Source organism: Bos indicus x Bos taurus, chromosome 22 (assembly GCF_003369695.1).
Source record: "Bos indicus x Bos taurus breed Angus x Brahman F1 hybrid chromosome 22, Bos_hybrid_MaternalHap_v2.0, whole genome shotgun sequence".
NCBI lineage: Eukaryota > Metazoa > Chordata > Mammalia > Artiodactyla > Bovidae > Bos > Bos indicus x Bos taurus.
Genome location: NC_040097.1, coordinates 9,171,148 through 9,197,884, shown reverse-complemented (window position 1 = coordinate 9,197,884; position 26,737 = coordinate 9,171,148). Strand labels below are relative to the sequence as shown.

The 26,737-nt window shown below is 53.7% G+C and overlaps 2 protein-coding genes and 1 pseudogene across 2 annotated transcripts; all 3 read right to left on the bottom strand.

Moving 5' to 3' along the window:
• Window positions 1–5,091: 5,091 nt before the first annotated feature.
• Window positions 5,092–6,512, bottom strand: LOC113880666 (cathelicidin-4). Its single transcript, XM_027523134.1, has 4 exons — window positions 6,282–6,512; window positions 6,071–6,178; window positions 5,863–5,934; window positions 5,092–5,254 (listed from the first exon to the last, which is right to left on the bottom strand). The coding sequence occupies exons 1-4, from the start codon at window positions 6,477–6,479 to the stop codon at window positions 5,198–5,200; spliced, it is 435 nt and encodes a 144-aa protein (XP_027378935.1). The 5' UTR covers window positions 6,480–6,512; the 3' UTR covers window positions 5,092–5,197.
• A 4,796-nt stretch (window positions 6,513–11,308) lies between these two features.
• Window positions 11,309–12,755, bottom strand: LOC113880635 (cathelicidin-1). Its single transcript, XM_027523066.1, has 4 exons — window positions 12,529–12,755; window positions 12,308–12,415; window positions 12,087–12,158; window positions 11,309–11,502 (listed from the first exon to the last, which is right to left on the bottom strand). Exons 1-4 carry the CDS (start codon window positions 12,724–12,726, stop codon window positions 11,413–11,415), a joined length of 468 nt encoding a protein of 155 aa, XP_027378867.1. The 5' UTR covers window positions 12,727–12,755; the 3' UTR covers window positions 11,309–11,412.
• A 5,283-nt stretch (window positions 12,756–18,038) lies between these two features.
• LOC113880848 lies at window positions 18,039–20,163 on the bottom strand (annotated as a pseudogene).
• Between the last annotated feature and the right edge of the window lie 6,574 nt (window positions 20,164–26,737).

Sequence of the window (26,737 nt, the reverse complement as noted above, 5' to 3'; positions counted from 1 at the left end):
GGACCCTCCTTTTATGCTCAGCCTGGGCCTGATGCAAAGACTCAACCTGACCCGCCCCATCCCTGGCCTCCTCCCAGGTGCGAGGTGGACTTGACTCAGGCTTTGCTGTTGCTTCATTGGATTTCTGGGCAGTGGTCAGGGAGGCCCCTGTGCAAGGTGACGAAAGGGTTTCTCCATCTCCCTGACAATATCTCGGCCTCTCCTGGGGTCCGTGGGAAGTGTCACAGGCACGGTTGCTCAAAGGGGTTGAGTCCTTGAGGAGAGGGAGGGACCAGGCACTGTCTACATCCCCTCTGAGTCCACACCATGGGCTCCTGAGGATCCGGGGTAAAGGAGTGTATTCAGCAGTCAGCCTCCACCTCTTGGCACTGCCTGGAACCCAGTAGAGGGTCACTTGACATTTGGTGAGTGGATGACAGTACTACATCTCAAGATGTACACACCAGCCAGTCCCTAGGTAGACACAGGGCCACACCATCGTCTCTGTGTCCAGCCCTCATACAGTGAGCTCCATTTGTCTCCTCTCCTGGATTCCTCTGCATTGCTCTTCTCAGTCTAAAAATGTCCTGGCCCCAGAACCTACCAAACCTGGCCTATTGCTTTGGCTGCCTCTCATCTGCCCTGAGAAATGGTCATCTGCACGCTTCTTTGCTCTATTTCACCCTCAGGCCATCGCAGGCTGGACAGCCCTCCCTAAGTACAGGGGCCGCACTAAAGCCTTATCTTTATCTTCACAGGCTGCAGAGTCCATCTGTCCTCCAAACACTGATTCTCCCCTGTCGCTTCTCTCCTGGGTCCCCTCCTCTGTGGGTTCTGCTGAGTCTCCTCCAGGGAGTCTCCTCTTAGGAGGCAGGGCTGGCTCGGGTGCATCCGGGCTGCTTCTCCTCTCAGTTCTCACATGTTCCAGGGGCTGTCCCTTCCCTTTTCAAGACACGAGTTCTCGTGCACACATGGCTCTGGGTTCAAGACTCCCATGAACACCCTGGTTGTCCGCACTGAGCTGTTGGCTGGGTGCTGCCGCAGGACCCTGAGCTGGAAGCCTGGGAGCCCTACCTGCTCCTTCTGCCTGAGGACACTCCTAGACCTCGTACCACTCCTTCCCTGGTCCTACCCCGTCTTCTCTCCTCCAACGGGGAGCCAGAATGCCCAAAGTCCTCCTCTGTGTTCCTGGCTCTCCCCTGACCACTGTCCACCCTCCATACCATTGTCTAGGGGGCTTCTGCAAATCACTGATTTGGGTATTTCACCCACCTCCTTGAGCCAGGGGCATTAGGGTCTGGATGCTTGGGTCTCTTTACTGTCCTCACTCCCCACCCTACAGGCCTCAGGTATTGGGTCCCAGGCCACCCCGATCACTCGGGCCCGTCGGAGCCTCCAGCTCACCTCCCAACTGTGCCTCTGGTCCCTCTGCTTGCCCTGGCCTTCCTCCTTGGAAAGGCATCCCTGATCTCTAAGAACACTCAGAATCTCCTCCTCTTGGCTCTCACAGCCCTGAGAAAGTTTCTTCTCATTTGACTCCATGTCCAGTCATGTGGGTGAGACACCAGGCTTGAGGGCTGGTGCTGGGTGGTAGAGAGAGCACAGATGGGAGCCATAAGCAGCCAAGTGTTAGAGGGGCTCAGGGACCATGAAGCTAATTCTAATAAGGCTTGCCTTGGGATAGCCATGTGACTGGAGGCCAGGGGTAGCTCTTGGCATGTGTTGACCTTTGGGACTCTGAGCAGTTGGCTGGGGCCCCTCGGAAGTGGCAGCTGGATGGAAGGTGCTGGTTACACATCAGCCTTGGAGAGAGAAGGACAGGTGGGCCTTGGTGCAACCTGGTTACACAGCCCAGGTCTTGCCCCAGTGGCCTCTTGGTCAAGCTGTATCCTTTTCCCAAGTCAAAGAAGGAAAGCGAGGTGATTACAATAGAAAATTACTAGCAATACACATGGTTACTGGCTATTAGGTAAGCCTGAAACCCTCCCTGTGCTATCTTGCCTCTGGGCCTTTGCATTGGCTCACACTTCAGACTGAAGTCCCCTCCCCATCCTCCCTAATTCTGTGTAGGGTCCTCAGTGTGGTCCTTGATGGCACCTCTCATGGTGAGGAGCATGTCTTCCATGCCCTGAGCAACCAGCTTTTCTGGCTTAGTCCTCACAGCCTGTTAGGGCTGAGGTCTTCTCAGGAAAGACAGCACAGCCCTTGTCTCCAGCCAGCATGTCCCCGCTCCGCATCTGAACCTTGAGACACCCGCGTGCACGTTTCACCCCAACAAACTCTAGTAGGAGCCCTGATCCTGCATTGCCCCCTCCTTTGCTCCTCCCAGCCATCTTTCCTGTCCATGAGACTCTGGGGCAAGGAGAACCAGAATCCAGTCCCAAACAGTGCCCCCAGACCTCTGGGAACACCCACCAGCTCTCTGTGTAGGTCAGTTGATGAGGAAAATGAGACCCACAGGTAAACCATTCAATCAAGGACCCCCCTCACTAGGAAATGGCAGACTCAGCAGGGTGACCCGAACCCTCCCTCAGGGAGGCGCTCTACCCTGGGACGAGGTTAAACCTCACCCCAAAAGCCCTGGAACTGGCATTGCATCCCTGCTTTAGGACTCACTGAGGAGGGAGCTGGGCTCTCATGTCCCCTTCACAGGCAGTCACTTACACAGGCCAAGTGCAGAGGAGACAGAGTATCCCAGGATCTCCTGGGGAGGGGGAAGCTGTGAAGGCAGCTGTGAAGGGACCTGAGAGCCATTACCATCTACCTCCCACAGTCCCAACAGCTGAGGGTCCTCAGGGCAGCCGCCCACTGACAGGATTGAGCAGGACACTAACAATGCCTACTGCCCAGAGCCCCACCCAGAGACCAGCATCCCTCTGGCCCACCTCAACCAAAAGGGTCAAAACTGAACTGTCATCTCCCCACACACACATCTCGTACCTACCCCCAGGCACCGAGCAGCCCGGGACTGTGCTGTCACAACCCACGCCCGCATGGTCTAGCCTGTCAGGGCACCAACCTGCCTTATTTTGTCTTCAGTACCTCATCCCAGGCAGCCCACACTCTCTCAGCCTCTAGAGAGGCTCCTCCCCCCTCTCGGGGCCACTGCCCTGGCCTGATGCTCAAAGCCATTAATGGAAGGACCTGATATTTGTTCTCTCAGGGAGTAAGAGGTCCAGGGATCGAAGAGCAGACACTCAGAAGCCAATCCCATTAGAAGGCGCTAAGTAGGCCTGCAGACCTCCCTGCCAGGGACCACTTCAGCTCCCAGCTCTAGGATTCAGATGGAACCAATGTAAGCATCCACCCCTTTCTGCTATCAGTGGTTACCTGTACATGCTGGGAGCCTCCTCCGCAGCAAGGAACGTCAGGTAAATGCCAATGTAGAATATGAAAGGACGAGACTGGCCCGAGGCTACAGGTGGGAGGCCATGGGAGCAAGATGGGCAATCATGGGGAACGACTGAAAACAGAGGTGACCTGCACAGATGTCATGTCATCCTGATGAGTGGTCCCTCTCTCCGGTGGGGCTGGGATGTGCCAGCGGTGACGGGCCTAATGTGGACCATCTGCCAGTTTCCATGGTGTAAACATTTTTTCCATGGCTGATTTCAAGCTACCAAGAATGTAACAGCCAGCTCAAAAAACAAAACTGACCATTTCACACTTGGCTCTACCAAGCCTGGATCCTCGGGCACAGACACAACACAGCTCTGAGTTCCCTCAGTACGGCTTCCCCCCACAGCATATGACAATGTAGAGAAGACGCACAGGGATCGACTAACCTGTCTGCAATCAACACACCTGCTCACCAAGAGGAGACAAGCCTGACAGGTAACAAAGTAAATGCTCTGTGAGATCCTACCCTATGTCCCTCTCAGACAAGGGAATATGTCTTGGTTCACAGTGGCCCAGAAGGGGACTGAAGGCAAGCCTTTAATCGAAGGAGTTTGTTTGCGAGGTAATTCCAGAAAAAGCCAGCAAAAGTGTAGACAGAGGAGTCAGGGCAGGATGAGTGAGAAGAAGACATGTCAGTAAACAGGCAGTAAAGTGGATGACAGGAGCTCAACCCAGCTGGGGACCTCAGGCAGAGGTGTGATACGTCTGGAGGTGGGCCCCCGAGGGAGTGAGGAAGAGGAGATGTTTTTACCCCAAGTTCTCACTTTTCACTTTCATGCATTGGAGAAGGAAATGGCAACCCACTCCAGTGTTCTTGCCTGGAAAATCCCAGGGAGGGGAGCCTGGTGGGCTTCCGTCTATGGGGTCACACAGAGTCGGGCACGACTGCCGTGACTTAGCAGCAGCAGCCCCCAATTGTTAATTGAAGGTGTTCCCTGATACAAACTCCATAGTGCTTCCTGTCTGCCTCAGAGCAAAGGTCAGCTAGAGAATGGGGAGTGGGCAGGACACGGACAGTGTCTGAAACACACAGGCAAATAGACATGGAATCTCTGTGTCATTCTGTCTCTCACGCCCTCGTGGAGAAATCTTCACCCCGATGAGCAGGATACTTCTTTTTAGTGGTACACATTTTTATACTACGTGATCACTAAACACAAACCCACCCCTGACATCTGAGACCCAGCTGAAGAAACAGTATTGAGTCTAAATGCCACAGAAAAGCCAGGAGGGATGGGCTATTTCAGAATTCAGATTGTCGAGGGCAAGAGGTACGTCCTGGGCGTTGCACCTGCAGGCTTATCCCTGAGACTGAACTTCATCTCTGTGAGTGTTTAACAAGGTGAGCAGCCTGGCCCCTCGTGGACTGTCAGCTCCACGTGAGCAGGAACAGCAGCCCCACCAGCTCTGCACCCACGGCAGGTCTCCTTACGTCCTACTGGGTGTTGGAGGAGGAGGGCAGGGGTGGGTGAAGGGCTCGGGAGGGACCCGAGGGTGGGGAGGCAGTTCCTGAGCTCCTGGGGCTGCTGCCTGCCCCGTGCCCTCCTGGAAGGAACAGGGGCCTCAGGCTTCTCTGTGTTCACAGGAGTGATCTCACACACACACATGGACACATACACATAGATGCACACCATATGTGGGGGACCTCCCAGAGTTAGGGATATGGTCCTGATGAGTGGGAGAAGGGGAGACAAGTGAAATTAAAGCCTGGAGGAACCGTTTTCACAAGAATTTATTTTCACTGTCCAGAAGCCCGAATCTGAACAAATCAGACACTTAAGACTCTTCCCCAGGCTCAGGATCTGACAGCTCTTCTCCATCAACCTCTGCGCCAAGGCCACCATCGCCATTTCCAGGGTAGGATGACACTCTGGAGCTATGAAAAAGGAGGCCACAAGCTTCTTTTGGGACTGACTCATGATTAACACTTGACACCCCCCCCCACACACACACCACACCTCTACCTTCCTGGGCTGCCCAAGGAGCCTTGCAACCCCAGGTCACGCTCTGGCTGTGACCCTTGGAGCATGTGGTTGAATCTCCATACCACAGACAGAGAGGAAACTGAGGCCCACAGATGGCATGGGGCTTCCCAGGGTCACAAGCACATTCCAGCAAAGCTGGATGAGAGCAGAGGCTGAAAACCCATGACTGCAGTCAGTGTGTCATAAGCTGAGCTCAGTCACAATTCCCTGGAGGGCTTGTGAAAATCCAAATGGCTGGGCCCCACTCCAGTGTCAGATTCAGGAAGTCTGAGTGGGTCCTGAGAATCCATCTCATGTCAGTTCCCAGATGGGAACCCCAGTAGAGAACCACTGCTCGAAGGGAGGCAGCCCCAGGGCTGGAGACCTGGGGCTTAGGGAAGGAGGGGCCAGGGTAGGAGGGCCTCTGTCTGCCCTGGATGGGACAGCGGGTCATTGGTACAGAGGATGTTCCACACACTATCTTCCCTAGAACCCCCCCAGTCCAGAAGGGACCACTCACCTCATTACAGTTTAGGTCAAACTGGTCATTGGATGGGTCCAGGGTGACTGTCCCCACACACTGTTTCACCCGCTGGAAGGAGAGGCTCAAGGTCAAACTGGAATCCCCTGGCCATAACCTCCCAGCCTCACCCCAGAGACAGGAAACCTTCCCAGAAGCTCCCTGTTCAGCTCCCTGGGAAACATTGACCCCAAGCCCCCAGCCTCACCCCTTTCTCCTTGAAGTCACACTGCTCCGCGGGCTGCTGAATCGTCCTGGGGCACACAGTCTCCTTCACCGTGAAGCTCACAGGCTTTCGAGTGCCCAGATCTTCATTCTGGTGACGGATTAAAGCGCGGGGGAAACTGGGTTCAGGCTCATTTTTCCTTCTCTGATCTGTCTCCCTGCCCCTCACCTAGACAGTCCCCTCCCCAACTCACATCCTTGGGAGGTGGGTCTAGCTCCAGGAGGCGGTAGAGATTAGCTTCTGAGGACAGCTCATTGAGCTGATCCACAGCACGAAGCACGGCCTCCCTGTAGCTGAGGGCTTGGGCGCTGGCCGAGGGCACCACTAGTCCCAGCAGCAGTAGCCACAGTGACCACCGCCCCAGTGAGAGGCTGGCCCTCTGGGTCTGCATGGTCCCCAGTCTGCCTCCTCCCAGGTGAAGGACCCTCCTTTTATGCTCAGCCTGGGCCCTGATGCAAAGGCTCAACCAGGAGTCTTCCTGACTAGCCCCATCCCTGCCCTCCTCCCACGGCCTGAGGTGGACTTGCCTCAGCCCCTGCTGTTGCTTCATGGGTTTTTCGGGCAGTTTGAAGAGAGGCCCCTGTGCAAGGTGAAGAAATGGTTTCTCCATCTCCCTGACAACTTCTTGGTCTCTTCTGGACACCCTGGGGAGTGTCACCAGCAGGTTTGCTCAAAATGGTTGAGTCCTTAGGAGAGGGAGGGAGTCAGAAATCTGTCTTACACCTGCACACCTGACAACAGTTTGAAGGACTTTGCATGCGTGCGTGCTAAGTCACTTCAGCGTGTCCAACTCTTTGTGACCCCATGGATTGGAGTCCACCAGGCTCCTCTGTCCATGGGATTCTCCAGGCAAGAATACTGGAGTGTGTGGCCATGCCCTTCTCCAGGGGATCTTCCCCATCCAGGGATCAAACCCATACGTCTTACATCTCCTAAACCGGCAGGCGAGTTCTTTACCACTAGCTTCACATGGGAAGCCCTTAAAGGAGTATATTCAACAATAAATCTCCTGCTCAAGGCTCTTGGCCAGTAGGCACTCAGCAACTTTCATGAATGATTGACAGTATCATCATGTCTAGAGCCTAGCTCCCCGCCGCCCCCCCACCAAGCCAGTACCGAGGCAGGCATCAAGGCCACACCATCCTGTCCTATGGGCTCAGTTCTCAGCCAGTCAGGAGCTCGGCTCCATCTGTCCCCTCTTCTGGACTCTTCTGATTACTTTCTCAGTCATATATTTCCTATGGCCAGATGCCTGGGCTGTTACCCTGGCACCTCCCCAGCTAAGTATGAGGAAGTGTCATCTGTATCACGACCACAGTTCTTTGTTCTCTCTCACAGTGAAGGCAACCACAGGATGGACAGTCCTCACCAAATAACTAGGTTAGGTTAATGCCTTCTCTTTACGCAGTTTCTAGAGAGTATGTTCCTAGCTCTCCCTGACCACTGTCCGCCCTCCACACCATTGTCTAGGGATCCTGCAAACCACTGATTTGACCGTTTCACCTGCTGCCTTGAGTCAAGGGCAACAAGGTTTGCAGCTTGATGCTCGGTGTTGTCCTCTCCCACTGCCTGCAGGCCTCAGGTGTCAGGCTCCCCTGTCCATCCCAAACACTCAGGCACCTCAGAGCCACATGCTCGTCTCCCATCTCCTCCCCTGACCCCTCTGCTTGCCCTGACCTTCTTCCTTAGGAAGCCTTCACTGATCTCTAAGAACACTCAGAATCTCCTCCTCTTGGCTCTCACAGCCCTGAGAAAGTTTCTTCTCATTTGACTCCATGTCCAGTCGTGTGGGTGAGACACCAGGCTTGAGGGCTGGTGCTGGGTGGTAGAGAGAGCACAGATGGGAGCCATAAGCAGCCAAGTGTTAGAGGGGCTCAGGGACCATGAAGCTCATTCTAATAAGGCTTGCCTTGGGATAGCCATGTGACTGGAGGCCAGGGGTAGCTCTTGGCATGTGTTGACCTGTGGGACTCTGAGCAGTTGGCTGGGGCCCCTCGGAAGTGGCAGCTGGATGGAAGGTGCTGGTTACACATCAGCCTTGGAGAGAGAAGGACAGGTGGGCCTTGGTGCAACCTGGTTACACAGCCCAGGTCTTGCCCCAGTGGCCTCTTGGTCAAGCTGTATCCTTTTCCCAAGTCAAAGAAGGAAAGCGAGGTGATTACAATAGAAAATTACTAGCAATACACATGGTTACTGGCTATTAGGTAAGCCTGAAACCCTCCCTGTGCTATCTTGCCTCTGGGCCTTTGCATTGGCTCACACTTCAGACTGAAGTCCCCTCCCCCATCCTCCCTAATTCTGTGTAGGGTCCTCAGTGTGGTCCTTGATGGCACCTCTCATGGTGAGGAGCATGTCTTCCATGCCCTGAGCAACCAGCTTTTCTGGCTTAGTCCTCACAGCCTGTTAGGGCTGAGGTCTTCTCAGGAAAGACAGCACAGCCCTTGTCTCCAGCCAGCATGTCCCCACTCCGCATCTGAACCTTGAGACAGGCGTGCACGTTTCACCCCAACAAACTCTAGTAGGAGCCCTGATCCTGCATTGCCCCCTCCTTTGCTCCTCCCAGCCATCTTTCCTGTCCATGAGACTCTGGGGCAAGGAGAACCAGAATCCAGTCCCAAACAGTGTCCCCAGACCTCTGGGAACACCCACCAGCTCTCTGTGTAGGTCAGTTGATGAGGAAAATGAGACCCACAGGTAAACCATTCAATCAAGGACCCCCCTCACTAGGAAATGGCAGACTCAGCAGGGTGACCCGAACCCTCCCTCAGGGAGGCGCTCTACCCTGGGACGAGGTTAAACCTCACCCCAAAAGCCCTGGAACTGGCATTGCATCCCTGCTTTAGGACTCACTGAGGAGGGAGCTGGGCTCTCATGTCCCCTTCACAGGCAGTCACTTACACAGGCCAAGTGCAGAGGAGACAGAGTATCCCAGGATCTCCTGGGGAGGGGGAAGCTGTGAAGGCAGCTGTGAAGGGACCTGAGAGCCATTACCATCTACCTCCCACAGTCCCAACAGCTGAGGGTCCTCAGGGCAGCCGCCCACTGACAGGATTGAACAGGACACTAACAATGCCTACTGCCCAGAGCCCCACCCAGAGACCAGCATCCCTCTGGCCCACCTCAACCAAAAGGGTCAAAACTGAACTGTCATCTCCCCACACACACATCTCGTACCTACCCCCAGGCACCGAGCAGCCCGGGACTGTGCTGTCACAACCCACGCCCACATGGTCTAGCCTGTCAGGGCACCAACCTGCCTTATTTTGTCTTCAGTACCTCATCCCAGGCAGCCCCACACTCTCTCAGCCTCTAGAGAGGCTCCTCCCCCCTCTCGGGGCCACTGCCCTGGCCTGATGCTCAAAGCCATTAATGGAAGGACCTGATATTTGTTCTCTCAGGGAGTAAGAGGTCCAGGGATCGAAGAGCAGACACTCAGAAGCCAATCCCATTAGAAGGCGCTAAGTAGGCCTGCAGACCTCCCTGCCAGGGACCACTTCAGCTCCCAGCTCTAGAATTCAGATGGAACCAATGTAAGCATCCACCCCTTTCTGCTATCAGTGGTTACCTGTACATGCTGGGAGCCTCCTCCGCAGCAAGGAACGTCAGGTAAATGCCAATGTAGAATATGAAAGGACGAGACTGGCCCGAGGCTACAGGTGGGAGGCCATGGGAGCAAGATGGGCAATCATGGGGAACGACTGAAAACAGAGGTGACCTGCACAGATGTCATGTCATCCTGATGAGTGGTCCCTCTCTCCGGTGGGGCTGGGATGTGCCAGCGGTGACGGGCCTAATGTGGACCATCTGCCAGTTTCCATGGTGTAAACATTTTTTCCATGGCTGATTTCAAGCTACCAAGAATGTAACAGCCAGCTCAAAAAACAAAACTGACCATTTCACACTTGGCTCTACCAAGCCTGGATCCTCGGGCACAGACACAACACAGCTCTGAGTTCCCTCAGTACGGCTTCCCCCACAGCATATGACGATGTAGAGAAGACGCACAGGGATCGACTAACCTGTCTGCAATCAACACACCTGCTCACCAAGAGGAGACAAGCCTGACAGGTAACAAAGTAAATGCTCTGTGAGATCCTACCCTATGTCCCTCTCAGACAAGGGAATATGTCTTGGTTCACAGTGGCCCAGAAGGGGACTGAAGGCAAGCCTTTAATCGAAGGAGTTTGTTTGCGAGGTAATTCCAGAAAAAGCCAGCAAAAGTGTAGACAGAGGAGTCAGGGCAGGATGAGTGAGAAGAAGACATGTCAGTAAACAGGCAGTAAAGTGGATGACAGGAGCTCAACCCAGCTGGGGACCTCAGGCAGAGGTGTGATACGTCTGGAGGTGGGCCCCCGAGGGAGTGAGGAAGAGGAGATGTTTTTACCCCAAGTTCTCACTTTTCACTTTCATGCATTGGAGAAGGAAATGGCAACCCACTCCAGTGTTCTTGCCTGGAAAATCCCAGGGAGGGGAGCCTGGTGGGCTTCCGTCTATGGGGTCACACAGAGTCAGGCACGACTGCCGTGACTTAGCAGCAGCAGCCCCCAATTGTTAATTGAAGGTGTTCCCTGATACAAACTCCATAGTGCTTCCTGTCTGCCTCAGAGCAAAGGTCAGCTAGAGAATGGGGAGTGGGCAGGACACGGACAGTGTCTGAAACACACAGGCAATAGACATGGAATCTCTGTGTCACTCTGTCTCTCACGCCCTCGTGGAGAAATCTTCACAGTGATGTGATCTGTGTGTCACTCACAGAGACGCAGTTCAGTCTCAGGGCTGAGCCTGCAGGTGCAATGCCCAGAACAGTCTCTGTGAGTGTTTAACAAGGTGGGAAGCCTGGCCCCTCGTGGACTGTCAGCTCCATGCGAGCAGGAGCAGCATTCCCACCAGCACTGCACACACAGCAGGTCTCCTTAGGTCCTACTGGGTGTTGGAGGAGGAGGGCAGAGTGGGGCGGGTGAAGTGTTCGGGAGGCGCCCAAGGATGGAGACGCTGTCCTGGAGCTCCTGAGGCTACTGCCTCCCGCGTGGAAGGAACAGGGCCCTCACCCTTCTCTGTGTTCACAGGAGTGATCTCACACACACATACACTCATGGACACACACACAGACACATAGACACACACACACACGGGTACACACACACACGAGACATGAAATAGTTCAAGATTCTTTCTTGATAACTGTGAGGAGAGGAGACAATGAAATTGAGACCTGGAGGATATCATGTCACAAGAATTTATTTTTCAGATCCAGTAGCTTGAGGCAGAGTAAGAAAACCCTTAGGACTCTTTGCTGGCTTATGACAGAAATCTACAAGAGCTGATTATCTGCAAACCCTTATCACTACAATGCGACATAATCGGGCTGCCTGTGGTGGTGCCCATGGCTGCTTTGTAATCCTGATGCTCCGGTGCTGTGAAACAAGAAAAACACAGGTTGCTTGTTGGTACGGCATCACCATCAACCCAAGATCCCTCCCCACCTGGCCCTTCCTGTTTCAGGGTCACACCAGGATCCTCAGGCACAAGTTCACCTCTGGCTGTGATATTTGGAGCATGAGGTGGAATCCCCACACTCAGAAATAGATGAAGAGACTAAAGGAAGACAAGGGCTTCCCAGAGTCACAAGCCCATCCCAGCAAAGCTGGAAGAGAGCAGAGGTTGAGGGCTCGTGACTCTCAAAACTTTAGCACAGTCAGAATCCCTGGAAGTCCTGGGAAAAGACAAATGGTCAGACCCCACCCCAGAGTCCAACTCAGGTGGCCTGAGTGGGGCTGAGAATCTGCCTTTCTGACAAGTTCTCTGGGTGGGGACCCCAGGAGAGAACCACTGCTCTAAGGGACACACAGCCAGGACGGGAGATCTGGGGCTCGGGGAGGGAGGGGGCAGGGTAGGAGAGTCTTTCTCTGCCCTGGATGGGGCAGTGGGTCATTGGTCCAAAGGAAGTTCCACAACCCACCACCACAGCAGTTGCCACAGTACAGAAGGGGCCACTTACATTATTACAGGTGATGTCGAAGTTACCCCTGACCTGGTCCAGGGTGACTGTCCCCTCACAGCGTTTCAGCAGCTGGAAGGGGAGGCTCAAGGTCAAAGTGGAACCACCCACCCCCAGGCCATAAGCTCCCAGCCTCACACCAGGGGCTGGGAACCTTGCTCGAAGCCCCCTGTTCAGCAATCTGGGAAGCAGCCTCCTGTGCCCCCAGCCCCCAGGCTCACCCCATTCTCCTTGAAGTCACACTGCTCGGGGGGCTGCTGGGTGGTCCTGGAGCACACGGTCTCCTTCACCCTGAAGCTCACCCGCTTCGGGCTGTCTGGGTCTTCATCCTGCTCGAGGATCAGAGTGGGGAGACTGGGCTTGGGCTCAGGCTTCCTTCTCTGCTCTGTGTCTCTGCTCCTCCACCCAGAGGGTCCCTTCCCCAGCCCCCTCCCTGACTTACATCCTGAGGAGGCTGGTCCAGCTCGAGAAGACGGTAAATGTTAGGTTCTGAGGATTGCTCATTGAGCTGATCCACAGCACGAAGCACGGCCTCCCTGTAGCTGAGGGCCTGGGCGCTGGCCGAGGGCAGCGCTAGTCCCAGCAGCAGCAGCCACAGTGACCACCGTCCCAGGGAGAGGCTGGCCCTCGGGGTCTCCATGGTGCCCAGTCTGCCTCCTCCCACCTGAGGGACCCTCCTTTTATGCTCAGCCTGGGCCTGATGCAAAGACTCAACCTGACCCGCCCCATCCCTGGCCTCCTCCCAGGTGCGAGGTGGACTTGACTCAGGCTTTGCTGTTGCTTCATTGGATTTCTGGGCAGTGGTCAGGGAGGCCCCTGTGCAAGGTGACGAAAGGGTTTCTCCATCTCCCTGACAATATCTCGGCCTCTCCTGGGGTCCGTGGGAAGTGTCACAGGCACGGTTGCTCAAAGGGGTTGAGTCCTTGAGGAGAGGGAGGGACCAGGCACTGTCTACATCCCCTCTGAGTCCACACCATGGGCTCCTGAGGATCCGGGGTAAAGGAGTGTATTCAGCAGTCAGCCTCCACCTCTTGGCACTGCCTGGAACCCAGTAGAGGGTCACTTGACATTTGGTGAGTGGATGACAGTACTACATCTCAAGATGTACACACCAGCCAGTCCCTAGGTAGACACAGGGCCACACCATCGTCTCTGTGTCCAGCCCTCATACAGTGAGCTCCATTTGTCTCCTCTCCTGGATTCCTCTGCATTGCTCTTCTCAGTCTAAAAATGTCCTGGCCCCAGAACCTACCAAACCTGGCCTATTGCTTTGGCTGCCTCTCATCTGCCCTGAGAAATGGTCATCTGCACGCTTCTTTGCTCTATTTCACCCTCAGGCCATCGCAGGCTGGACAGCCCTCCCTAAGTACAGGGGCCGCACTAAAGCCTTATCTTTATCTTCACAGGCTGCAGAGTCCATCTGTCCTCCAAACACTGATTCTCCCCTGTCGCTTCTCTCCTGGGTCCCCTCCTCTGTGGGTTCTGCTGAGTCTCCTCCAGGGAGTCTCCTCTTAGGAGGCAGGGCTGGCTCGGGTGCATCCGGGCTGCTTCTCCTCTCAGTTCTCACATGTTCCAGGGGCTGTCCCTTCCCTTTTCAAGACACGAGTTCTCGTGCACACATGGCTCTGGGTTCAAGGCTCCCATGAACACCCTGGTTGTCCGCACTGAGCTGTTGGCTGGGTGCTGCCGCAGGACCCTGAGCTGGAAGCCTGGGAGCCCTACCTGCTCCTTCTTCCTGAGGACACTCCTAGACCTCGTACCACTCCTTCCCTGGTCCTACCCCGTCTTCTCTCCTCCAACGGGGAGCCAGAATGCCCAAAGTCCTCCTCTGTGTTCCTGGCTCTTCCCTGACCACTGTCCACCCTCCATACCATTGTCTAGGGGGCTTCTGCAAATCACTGATTTGGGTATTTCACCCACCTCCTTGAGCCAGGGGCATTAGGGTCTGGATGCTTGGGTCTCTTTACTGTCCTCACTCCCCACCCTACAGGCCTCAGGTATTGGGTCCCAGGCCACCCCGATCACTCGGGCCCGTCGGAGCCTCCAGCTCACCTCCCAACTGTGCCTCTGGTCCCTCTGCTTGCCCTGGCCTTCCTCCTTGGAAAGGCATCCCTGATCTCTAAGAACACTCAGAATCTCCTCCTCTTGGCTCTCACAGCCCTGAGAAAGTTTCTTCTCATTTGACTCCATGTCCAGTCATGTGGGTGAGACACCAGGCTTGAGGGCTGGTGCTGGGTGGTAGAGAGAGCACAGATGGGAGCTATAAGCAGCCAAAGTGTTAGAGGGGCTCAGGGACCATGAAGCTAATTCTAATAAGGCTTGCCTTGGGATAGCCATGTGACTGGAGGCCAGGGGTAGCTCTTGGCATGTGTTGACCTTTGGGACTCTGGGCAGTTGGCTGGGGCCCCTCGGAAGTGGCAGCTGGATGGAAGGTGCTGGTTACACATCAGCCTTGGAGAGAGAAGGACAGGTGGGCCTTGGTGCAACCTGGTTACACAGCCCAGGTCTTGCCCCAGTGGCCTCTTGGTCAAGCTGTATCCTTTTCCCAAGTCAAAGAAGGAAAGCGAGGTGATTACAATAGAAAATTACTAGCAATACACATGGTTACTGGCTATTAGGTAAGCCTGAAACCCTCCCTGTGCTATCTTGCCTCTGGGCCTTTGCATTGGCTCACACTTCAGACTGAAGTCCCCTCCCCCATCCTCCCTAATTCTGTGTAGGGTCCTCAGTGTGGTCCTTGATGGCACCTCTCATGGTGAGGAGCATGTCTTCCATGCCCTGAGCAACCAGCTTTTCTGGCTTAGTCCTCACAGCCTGTTAGGGCTGAGGTCTTCTCAGGAAAGACAGCACAGCCCTTGTCTCCAGCCGGCATGTCCCCACTCCGCATCTGAACCTTGAGACAGGCGTGCACGTTTCACCCCAACAAACTCTAGTAGGAGCCCTGATCCTGCATTGCCCCCTCCTTTGCTCCTCCCAGCCATCTTTCCTGTCCATGAGACTCTGGGGCAAGAACCAGAATCCAGTCCCAAACAGTGCCCCCAGACCTCTGGGAACACCCACCAGCTCTCTGTGTAGGTCAGTTGATGAGGAAAATGAGACCCACAGGTAAACCATTCAATCAAGGACCCCCCTCACTAGGAAATGGCAGACTCAGCAGGGTGACCCGAACCCTCCCTCAGGGAGGCGCTCTACCCTGGGACGAGCTTAAATCTCACCCCAAAAGCCCTGAAACTGGCGTTGCACTCCTGCTTTATGACTCACTGAGGAGGGAGCTGGGCTCTCATGTCCCTTCACAGGCAGTCACTTACACAGGCCAAGTGCAGAGGAGACAGAGTATCCCAGCTGTCTCCTGGGGAGGGGGAAGCTATGAAGGCAGCTGTGAAGGGACCTGAGAGCCATTACCATCTACCTCCCACAGTCCCAACAGCTGAGGGTCCTCAGGGCAGCCGCCCACTGACAGGATTGAGCAGGACACTAACAATGCCTACTGCCCAGAGCCCCACCCAGAGACCAGCATCCCTCTGCCCCACTCCAACCAAAGGGGTCAAAACTGAACTGTCATCTCCCCACACACACATCTCGTACCTACCCCCAGGCACCGAGCAGCCCGGGACTGTGCTGTCACAACCCACGCCCGCATGGTCTAGCCTGTCAGGGCACCAACCTGCCTTATTTTGTCTTCAGTACCTCATCCCAGGCAGCCCCACACTCTCTCAGCCTCTAGAGAGGCTCCTCCCCCCTCTCGGGGCCACTGCCCTGGCCTGATGCTCAAAGCCATTAATGGAAGGACCTGATATTTGTTCTCTCAGGGAGTAAGAGGTCCAGGGATCGAAGAGCAGACACTCAGAAGCCAATCCCCTTAGAAGGCGCTAAGTAGGCCTGCAGACCTCCCTGCCAGGGGCCACTTCAGCTCCCAGCTCTAGGATTCAGATGGAACCAATGTAAGCATCCACCCCTTTCTGCTATCAGTGGTTACCTGTACATGCTGGGAGCCTCCTCCGCAGCAAGGAACGTCAGGTAAATGCCAATGTAGAATATGAAAGGACGAGACTGGCCCGAGGCTACAGGTGGGAGGCCATGGGAGCAATATGGGCAATCATGAGGAACGACTGAAAACAGAGGTGACCTGCACAGATGTCATGTCATCCTGATGAGTGGTCCCTCTCTCCGGTGGGGCTGGGATGTGCCAGCGGTGATGGGCCTAATGTGGACCATCTGCCAGTTTCCATGGTGTAAATATTTGCACCGTGGCTGATTTCAAGCTACCAAGAGTGTAACAGCCAGCTCAAAAAACAAAACAAAACTGACCATTTCACACTTGACTCTACCAAGCCTGGATCCTCGGGCACAGACACAACACAGCTCTGAGTTCCCTCAGTACGGCTTCCCCCCAGAGCATATGACGATGTAGAGAAGACGCACTGCTGCTGCTGCTGCTGCTAAGTCGCTTCAGTCGTGTCCAACTCTATTCGACCCCATAGATGGCAGCCCACCAGGCCCTGCCGTCCCTGGGATTCTCCAGGTAAGAGCACTGGAGTGGGTTGCCATTTCCTTCTCCAATGCATTAAAGTGAAAAGTGAAAGTGAAGTCGCTCAGTAGTGTCCGACTCTTAGCAACCCCATGGACTGCAGCCCACCAGGCTTCTCCGTCCATGGGATTTTCCAGGCAAGAGTACTTGAATGGGGTGCCGTTGCCTTCCCCCAAGAGGACACACAGGCTTCCTCTAACCTGTCTGCAATCAACCCACCTGCTCACCAAGAGGAGACAAGCCTGACAGGTAACAGTAAATGCTCTGTGAGATCCTACCCTCTGTCCCTCTCAGACAGGGGACTATGTCTTGGTTCACAGTGGCCCAGAAGGGGACTTAAGGCAAGCCTTTAGAGGAAGGAGTTTGTTTGCGAGGTAATTCCAGAAAAAGCCAGCAAAGTGTAGACAGAGGAGTCAGGGCAGGATGAGTGAGAAGAAGACATGTCAATAAACAGGCAGTAAATTGGATGACAGGAGCTCAACCCAGCTGGGGACTTCAGGCAGATGTGTGATACATCTGGAGGTGGGACCCCGAGGGAGTGAGGAAGAGGAGATGTTTTTACAGCAAGTTCCCCCAGTGTTTAGTTGAAGCTGCTCCCTGATACAAACTCCCTAGTGCTTCCTGTCTGCCTCAGAGCAAAGGTCAGCTAGAGAATGGGGAGTGGGCAGGACACGGACAGTGTCTGAAGCACACAGGCAAATAGACATGGAATCTCTGTGTCACTCTGTCTCTCACGCCCTCATGGAGAAATCTTCACCCTGATGAGCAGGATACTTCTTTTTAATGGTACACATTTTTATACTATGTGATCGCTAAGCACAAACCCACCCCTGACATCTGAGACCCAGCTGAAGAAACAGTATTGAGTCTAAATGCCACAGAAAAGCCAGGAGGGATGGGCTATTTCAGAATTCAGATTGTCGAGGGCAAGAGGTACGTCCTGGGCATTGCACCTGCAGGCTTATCCCTGAGACTGAACTTCATCTCTGTGAGTGTTTAACAAGGTGATGCTCCTGGCCCCTCGTGGACTGTCAGCTCCACGTGAGCAGGAGCAGCAGCCCCACCAGCTCTGCACCCACGGCAGGTCTCCTTCCGTCCTACTGGGTGTTAGAGGAGGAGGGCAGGGGTGGGTGAAGGGCTTGGGAGGGACCCGAGGGTGAGGACGCTGTCCTGGAGCTCCTGGGGCTGCTGCCTGCCTCGTGCCCTCCTGGAAAGAACAGGAGCCTCACGCTTCTCTGTGTTCACACATACATACACACACACACACATAGACAACCACACAGACACACACAGAAACATAGACACACACATACATAGACACACACACACAGAGGCACACACACAGAGTAGCCCTCTGAGAGTTAAGGACTCAGTCTCAATAAGTGGGAAGAGGTGAGAAAGTAGAAATTGAAGCCTGGAGGAAGTTGTTTTCACAAGAATTTATTTTTCACCATCCAGCAGTCTAAGCCAAAACAAATCAGAACATTAGGACTCTTCTGTGGACTCAGGATTCACCAAAATTCTTTAATGGGTGTGATGGCAGCCAATCCTTCACCATTTTCAAGGACACCTTGGAATGAGAGACGTCAACAGGAATGGACGTGGACTTGGCATTGGTCTTGGCCACAGCGCTAAACTTGACCTTGGCCTTCACAATGATTATCACAGGGGTTTTGGCCATGGCCTTGGCCCTGGCCTTGGCAGTGGTAATGACAATGGCTTTGGCCATGGCCTTTCCCTTGGGAAACGTTGATGCTGGGGATGAAGTCTCCTGACACTCTGAAGCTGTAAACCATGACAAAACAGATTTGTTGTGGGACTGGGCAAGGGTCAAGACAAGATCCCTCACTTCACACCTGAACAGCCCTCTAACTGGGACACCACGAGTGTTGGGCCCTGTTCACCCTATGGCTGTTATCTTTGAAGCATATGATTGAATCCCTATATACAGAGACTTGTGGAGAAACTGAGGTCCACAGACAACATGGGGCTTCGCAGGGCCACAAGCCCATCCTAGCAAAGCTGGATTAGAGCAGGGGATGAAAGATCATTACTTACTTGAGTCAATGCCTCTCAACTTCAGCCCAGTCAGAATTCCCTAGAGGCCTTTTGAAAATATAGTGGCTAGACGCCACCCCAGAGTCTGATTCAGAAGCTCAGTGGGACCTGAGAACCTGTCTCATGTCAGTTCCGGGGTGGGGACTGCATTACAGAAACACTGCTCTAAGGGATGCAGAGCCAGGGCTGGAGACCTGGGGCTCGGGGGAGGGAGGGGCCCGGGTAGGAGGGCCTTTCTCTGCCCTGGATGGGGCAGCGGGTCATCGGTCCTAAGCATGTTCCACAACCCACCTTGTTAGCATCTGCATAACACAGAAAGGGCCACTCACCTCATTACAGTTTAGACCGAACGGGTCATCAGACCGGTACAGGCTGAGTGTCCCCACACACTGTTTCACCAGCTGGAAGGGTAGCTCAAGGTCAAACTGGAACCCCCGGGCCATAATCTCCCAGCTCACCTCACCCTCTAGATGCTGGAAACCTTCCCGATTTCCCTGTTCAGCTCGCACTGAGAAGCATTGATCCCAGCCCTCAGTCTCAGTCCCCAGGCTCACCCCATTTTCCTTGAAGTCACACTGCTCTGGGGGCTGCAGGTTCGACCTGGGGCACACGGTCTCCTTCACCCTGAAGTTCACAGGCTTTCGAGCTCCCCGGTCCTCCACCTGGTCAACAATCAAAGTGGGGAAACTAGGTTCACTCATGTTTCCTTCTCTGATCTGTCTCCCTGTCCTCAACCCGGACGGCAGCCTCTCCAGCCCCCTGTGTGTCCAGCCCTGGGCTTGGTGCCGGCAGCGCAGGGGAGGGGACAGAGCCCGTGCCCGGCCTCACGGGCACACAGAGAGCAGGAGCGGCCCTCACAGCAGCGCTGATGGCAGCGCCTCCCCTCACAGGGGCTGAGGGAGGTCAGGGCCGCCTGCAGGGAGAGCCCTTGTCACTGGAGCCTCCAGGCTGACAGAGCTCCTCCTGGCAGAGAGACACCGAGGTGCAGAGGGGATATTAGGAGGGAAGTCACCTCACAGAGCCTGTGACCCCCCCCATCCCTGGAGCTCCCAGAAGTCCAGGGAGCCTGAGCCAGGTGTGCAGGGCGCCTGTTCCCACAGCAGAGATGCTAAGACAGGAAGCCTGGTGCTGGGAGATGATCCAGGTCTGGGAAGGTTTCCTGGAAGAGGTGGGAACCCACCTAGAGGGAAAAGTGCCTTCCTGACAGGAGGTACAGCCAGAGTGAAGGGGCAACAGTGTGGCCAAAGCAGGCAGGAGAAAGGCTCGTCCCCGGTCCCCTCCCCAACTCATGTCCTAGGGAGGCGGGTCTAGCTCCAGGAGGCGGTAGAGATGAGCTTCTGAGGACCGCTCATTGAGCTGATCCACAGCACGAAGCATGGCCTCCCTGTAGCTGAGGGCCTGGGCGCTGGCCGAGGGCAGCACTAGTCCCAGCAGCAGCAGCCACAGCGACCAGCGCCCCAGGGAGAGGCTGGCCCTCTGGGTCTCCATGGTCCCCAGTCAGCCTCCTCCCAACCCACAGAACATGCTCAGTCTGGACCTGATACAAAGGATAAACCAAGAGTCTTTCTGAATGCCCCATCCTTGCCCTCTTCCCAGGGTGTGAGCTGGTCTTGCCACAGTCCTTGCTGTTGCCTCATTGGTTTTCTGGGCAGTGGGCAGGGAGGCCCCTGTGCAAGGTGAAGAAATGGTTTCTCCAGCTCTCTTAATACCTCGGCCTCTCTGGGGCACATGGAAAGTGTCACAGTAAGGCTTGCTCAGGTGGGTTGTGCCCTCCAAGAGGGAAGGAGTACACAGTGTCTACAAGCCCTCTGACCTCCCTCCACTCCTGCCCAGCTCCTCCCCCCATCTCCTTTCGTCTCAGTGAAGCCACAAGCCCCAGAGGTCAACTTCTTTGTGTTCCAGGCTCTTCCCTAACTACTGTCCACCCTCACACCATCATCTAGGGCTCCTGCCAGCCACTGATGTGGCCACTGACCAGCTGCCTTGAGGCAGGGGCACCACGGTCTGGATATTGATCTTCATCATTGTCCACACCCCAGCCCTGTGGTTCTCAGGTGTCAGAGTGCCCCATCCACCCCAACCACAAGCCACTCAGAGCCTCCAGCTCTCCTCCCATCTCTGCACCTGATGCCTCTGTTTGACCTGTCTTCCAACTTGAGAAGCCTTCCCTGACCTCAACCACACAAGGAAACTTCTCTTGGCTCGCAGAGACTTGAGGACATCCCTTCTGATTTGACCTCAGTGACTCCCTGCTCACTGCTCTGATTGGACACCGAGGGGGAAGCAGGGCCCACTGGGAGGACAAGAGAGCACAGCTGGGAGAAAGAATGTGCCCAAGGGACAGAGGAGTCCTGAGACCATGAAGCCCATTCAAATCCATCACCAGCAGGGAAGCGCCATGTGCCCATGAGGCCCGTGGTGGCTCGTGGACTCAGTTGCCCTGTGGGACCCTTGGGGGCTTGGCCAGCCCACCTTGGAAGGTGGCTGCCTGGATGGACGGTGCTGGTTGCCCACTCAGTCTTGGAGAAGGAAAGAGAGTTGGGCTTTGTGAAACCTGGTTACACAGCCCAGATATTGCCCCAGAGGCACCTTGGTCAAGCTGTATCCTTTTCCCAAGTAAAAGGAGGAAAGGGAGATGATTGCAATAGAAAATAGCGAGCAATACACATGCTTACAGGGTGACTGGTAATCCTGACACCCACCCTGTGCTTTCCTGCCTCTTCGCCTTTGCCTTTGCTCAGACTTCAGACAAGTACTCTTGTCCATCCTCTCTAGATGCAGTGTCGTGTCCTCTGCTAGGTTCAGGCTGTGCCTCCTGTGATGCCAAGTGTGAGCCTTCCATGCCTCCAGGATTCTGCTTTAGTCTTCACAGCCTATCAGAACAGAGCTCTTCTCAGGAAAGACACCACACCCTTGTCCCCAGCCAGTTCAGTTCAGTTCAGTCACTCAGTCGTGTCCGACTCTTTGCGACCCCATGAATCGCAGCATGCCAGGCCTCCCTGTCCATCACCAACTCCTGGAGTTCACCCAGACTCACGTCCATCGAGTCAGTGATGCCATCCAGCCATCTCATCCTCTGTCGTCCCCTTCTCCTCCTGCCCCCAATCCCTCCCAGCATCAGAGTCTTTTCCAATGAGTCAACTCTTTCCATGAGGTGGCCAAAGTACTGGAGTTTCAGCTTCAGCATCATTCCTTCCAAAGAAATCCCAGGGCTGATCTCCTTGCAGTCCAAGGGACTCTCAAGAGTCCTCTCCAACACCACAGTTCAAAAGCATCAATTCCCCACCCCCCCAACTCCACATCCGGTCTTTGGGAAATCCACATACACTTTTCACCCCCAACAAACTCAGGTAGGAGCCCTGACCCTGCATCACCCCCTCCTTTTCTCCTCTCAGCCACCCTCTGGTCCCTGAGAGTCTGGGGCAATCAGAACGGAAACCCAGTTCTAAACAGGGCCCCAGATCTCTGGGAACACCCACCAGCTCTCTGTGTAGATCAGTTGTTAAGGAAAATGAGACCCCACAGGCAAATCTTTCAATCAAGGACAACGCCCCTCACTAGGAAATGGCAGACCCAGTGGGGGATCCAATCCCTCCACTGACCCAGCATGCTGTGCACCTCTCGGGGACCAGTGGAGGGCAATTTGGCCCTCCTTCCTGCCCTCTGCAGGAAACAGGGAAGGTTCCAATGACTGTGAGGGTGGACTTGGGTGAGGGCTGAGCATCAGGACCCTCTCTGTGCTCAGGGCCTACTTCCTCCTTCCCACTGACCACTTCAGGTGAAGCAAAGAGATGGGGAGGCTAAGTCCTCCTGGAAACTCCTCAGCTAGGCTGGGGTTTCCCAGGCATGGGGTTTGATGAAGCAGATCAGCTGGCAGGAGGGCAGCACCATCCCACCCCCAGGTACTGGGGGGAGGCGGGGGACATAAAACCAACAGAGGCTGCACCAGCCACACCATAGCCAGAGTACTTGGAGGGCATTGGGGTGACTGCTCAGAGTCAGCCTTGAGCCCAGTGATTCCAAGGGCCTCAGCTGAGCCAAGCTCGGGCTCCAAATCTCACCACCACCAAGCACAGCAAACATCCTATCAGCTCCTCTCCGCTGGATCTGGGACCGTGTGACAAGGTGACCTGGGCCCAGGTCGGGGCTGAGCCGGAAGGTGCCTGAGTTTTGCAGAAGAGAACCAGGCTCAGACTGTGGGGCATGGGTACCATGAGTGGGTTTTTACTGGGGACATGGGTGTAGAGAGGGCAGCTGGGGGCCCAGGCCAGACCTGTCAGCAGAGAGACTGAGGGGATGTTCTCTTCCCAGACAGGACCCTGGATGCCTTGGGTACATCAGGAAAGCAAATCCTCTTTCATTCTTCTACCAGGACAAAGACTTGCAAACCCTCAGGATCTCAGAGTCAGCCTCCTGGAGTTCACGACCTTCCAGCAGGAAGTGAGCTGAGCCCATCCAGACATCAACTTCTGGGAGGATGGAGGAAGACAGGGCCCTTTACACGAAGCCCACACATTCCTCCTTCTTTCCTGGGTGCCTCTGTGTTCCCTCCCAACTGACTGGCATGCCCTAGTGGAGGTCTTCCATCTGTCCATGGGTGCCCTGGGAAGGTAGAAACAGCCCTTCCAGGAACAAAAGACCTATGTATAGAAAACTATAAAACACTGGTAAAAGAAATCAAAGATGACACTAATAGGTAGAGAAATACACCATGTTCATGGATCAGAAGAATCAATATAGTGAAAATTAGTATATTACCCAAAGCAATCTATAGGTTCAATACAATCCCTATCAAGATACCAGCGGTACTTTTCAGAAAACTAGAACAAATAATTTCAAAATTTGTATGGAAATACAAAAAACCTCGAATAGCCAAAGCTATCTTGAGAAAGAAGAATGGAACTGAAGGAATCAAACTGCCTGACTTCAGGCTATACTCAAAGCTACAGTCATCAAGACAGTATAGTACTGGCACAAAGACAGAAACATAGATCAATGGAACCAAATAGAAAGCCCAAAGATAAATCTACGCACCTACAGATACCTCATCTTTGACAAAAGAGGCAAGAATATACAGTGGGGAAAAGACAATCTCTTTAACAAGTGGTGCTGGGAAAACTGGTCAACTACGTGTAAAAGAATGAAACTAGAACACTTTCTAACACCATACACAAAAATAAAAAAATGGATTCAAGATCTAAATGTAAGACCAGAAACTATAAAACTCCTAGAGGAAAACATAGGCAAAACACTCTCTGACATAAATCATAGCAGGATCCTCTATGACTCACCTCCCAGCATAATGGAAATAAAAGCAAAAATAAACAAATGGGACCTAATTAAACTTAAAAGCGTTTGCACAACGAAGAAAACTATAAGTAAGGTGAAAAGACAGCCTTCAGAATGGGATAAAAAAATAGCAAATGAAGCCACTGACAAAGAATTAATCTCAAAAATATACACGCAACTCCTGCAGCTCAATTCCAGAAAAATAAGCGACCCAATCAAAAAATGGGCCAAAGAACTAAACAGACATTTATCCAAAGAAGACATACAGATGGCTAACAAACACATGAAAAAATGCTCAATATCACTCATTATCAGAGAACTGCAAATCAAAACCACAATGAGGTACCATCTCACACCAGTCAGAATGGCTGCTATCAAAAAGTCTACAAACAGTGAATGCTGGAGAGGGTGCAGAGAAAAAGAAACCCTCTTACACTGTTGGTGGGAATGCAAACTAGGACAGCCACTATGGAGAATGGTGTGGAGATTCCGTAAAAAAACTGGAAGTAGAACTGCCATACGACCCAGCAATCCCACTTCTGGGCATATACACCAAGGAAGCCAGAATTGAAAGAGACACGTGTACCCCAATGTTCATTGCAGCACTGTTTACAATAGCCAGAACACGGAAGCAACCTAGCAGTCCATCGGCAGATGGATGGATAAGAAAGCTGTGGTACATATACAAAGGAATATTACTCAGCTATTAAAAAGAATGCATTTGAATCGGGTCTAATGAGGTGGATGAAACTGGAGCCTATTATACAGAGTGAAGTAAGTCATAAAGAAAAACACCAATACAGTATATTAACGCATATGTATGGAATTTAGCCCACTAAGCGCGGGCGGCTGCGACCGGCGCACTAAGTGCGGCCGAGAGGAGCTACCCCACGTCCGAGGTCAGGAGCAGAAGCCAGGAGGACCCCATGCCTGAAGGGCGGCGGCCAAGAGGAGTTACCCCACGTCCGAGGTCAGGGGCAGCGGCCGAGAGTGCCAGGCTGCGACGGTGCAGGAACGGCGGAGAAGACTACTCACGTCCGAGGTCAGGGGCGGCAGCCGAGAGGAGCTACCCCGCGTCCGAGGTCAGGGGTGGCGGCCGGGAGGAGCTACCCCATGCTCGGATGCCCGAGGCCAGGGGCAGCGGCCGGGAGGAGCAACCCCACACCCGAGGCCAGGGGCGGCGGCGGGGAGGACCAACCCCACCTCCAAGGAGCGGTGGCTGCGCGGGCTCAGGAGGGCCGAGAGGAGCTGTCCCACGCTGAAGGTCAGGAAAGGCGGTGGTGAGGAGATACCCCTCGTCTAAGGTAAGGAGCAGTGGCTGTGCTTTGCTGGAGCAGTCGTGAAGAGATACCCCATGCCCAAGGTAAGAGAAACCCAAGTAAGATGGTAGGTGTTGCAAGAGGGCATCAGAGGGCAGACACACTGAAACCATACTTACAGAAAACTAGTCAATCTAATCACACTAGGACCACAGCCTTGTCTAACTCAATGAAACTAAGCCATGCCCGTGGGTCAACCCAAGACGGATGGGTCATGGTGGAGAGATCTGACAGAATGTGGTCCACTGAAGAAGGGAGTGGCAAACCACTTCAGTATTCTTGCCTTGAGAACCCCATGAACAGTATGAAAAGGAAAAATGATAGGATACTGAAAGAGGAACTCCCCAGGTCAGTAGGTGCCCAATATGCTACTGGAGATCAGTGGAAATAACTCCAGAAAGAATGAAGGGATGGAGCCAAAGCAAAAACAATACCCAGTTGTGGATGTGACTGGTGATAGAAACAAGGTCTGATGCTGTAAAGAGCAATATTGCATAGGAACCTGGAATGTTAGGTCCATGAATCAAGGCAAATTGAAGTGGTCAAACAAGAGATGGCAAGAGTGAATGTCGACATTCTAGGAATCAGTGAACTAAAATGGACTGGAATGGGTGAATTTAACACAGATGACCATTATATCTACTACTACAGGCAGGAATCCCTCAGAAGAAATGGAGTAGCCATCATGGTCAACAAAAGAGTCCAAAATGCAGTATTTGGATGCAATCTCAAAAACGACAGAATGATCTCTGTTCGTTTCCAAGGCAAACCATTCAATATCACAGTAATCCAAGTCTATGCCCCAACCAGTAACGCTGAAGAAGCTGAAGTTGAATGGTTCTATGAAGACCTACAAGACCTTTTAGAACTAACACCCAAAAAAGATGTCCTTTTCATTATAGGGGACTGGAATGCAAAAGTAGGAAGTCAAGAAACACCTGGAGTAACAGACAAATTTGGCCTTGGAATATGGAATGAAGCAGGGCAAAGACTGATAGAGTTTTGCCAAGAAAATGCACTGGTCATAACAAACACCCTCTTCCAACAACACAAGAGAAGACTCTACACATGGACATCATCAGATGGTCAACACCGAAATCAGACTGATTATATTCTTTGCAGCCAAAGATGGAGAAACTCTATACAGTCAGCAAAAACAAGACCAGGAGCTGACTGTAGCTCAGACCATGAACTCCTTATTGCCAAATTCAGACTTAAATTGAAGAAAGTGGGGAAAACCACTAGACCATTCAGGTATGACCTTAATCAAATCTGTTATGATTACACAGTGGAAGTGAGAAATAGATTTAAGGGCCTAGATCTGATAGATAGAGTGCCTGATGAACTATGGACTGAGGTTCGTGACATTGTACAGGAGACAGGGATCAAGACCATGCCATGGGAAAGAAATGCAAAAAAGCAAAATGGCTGTCTGGGGAGGCCTTACAAATAGCTGT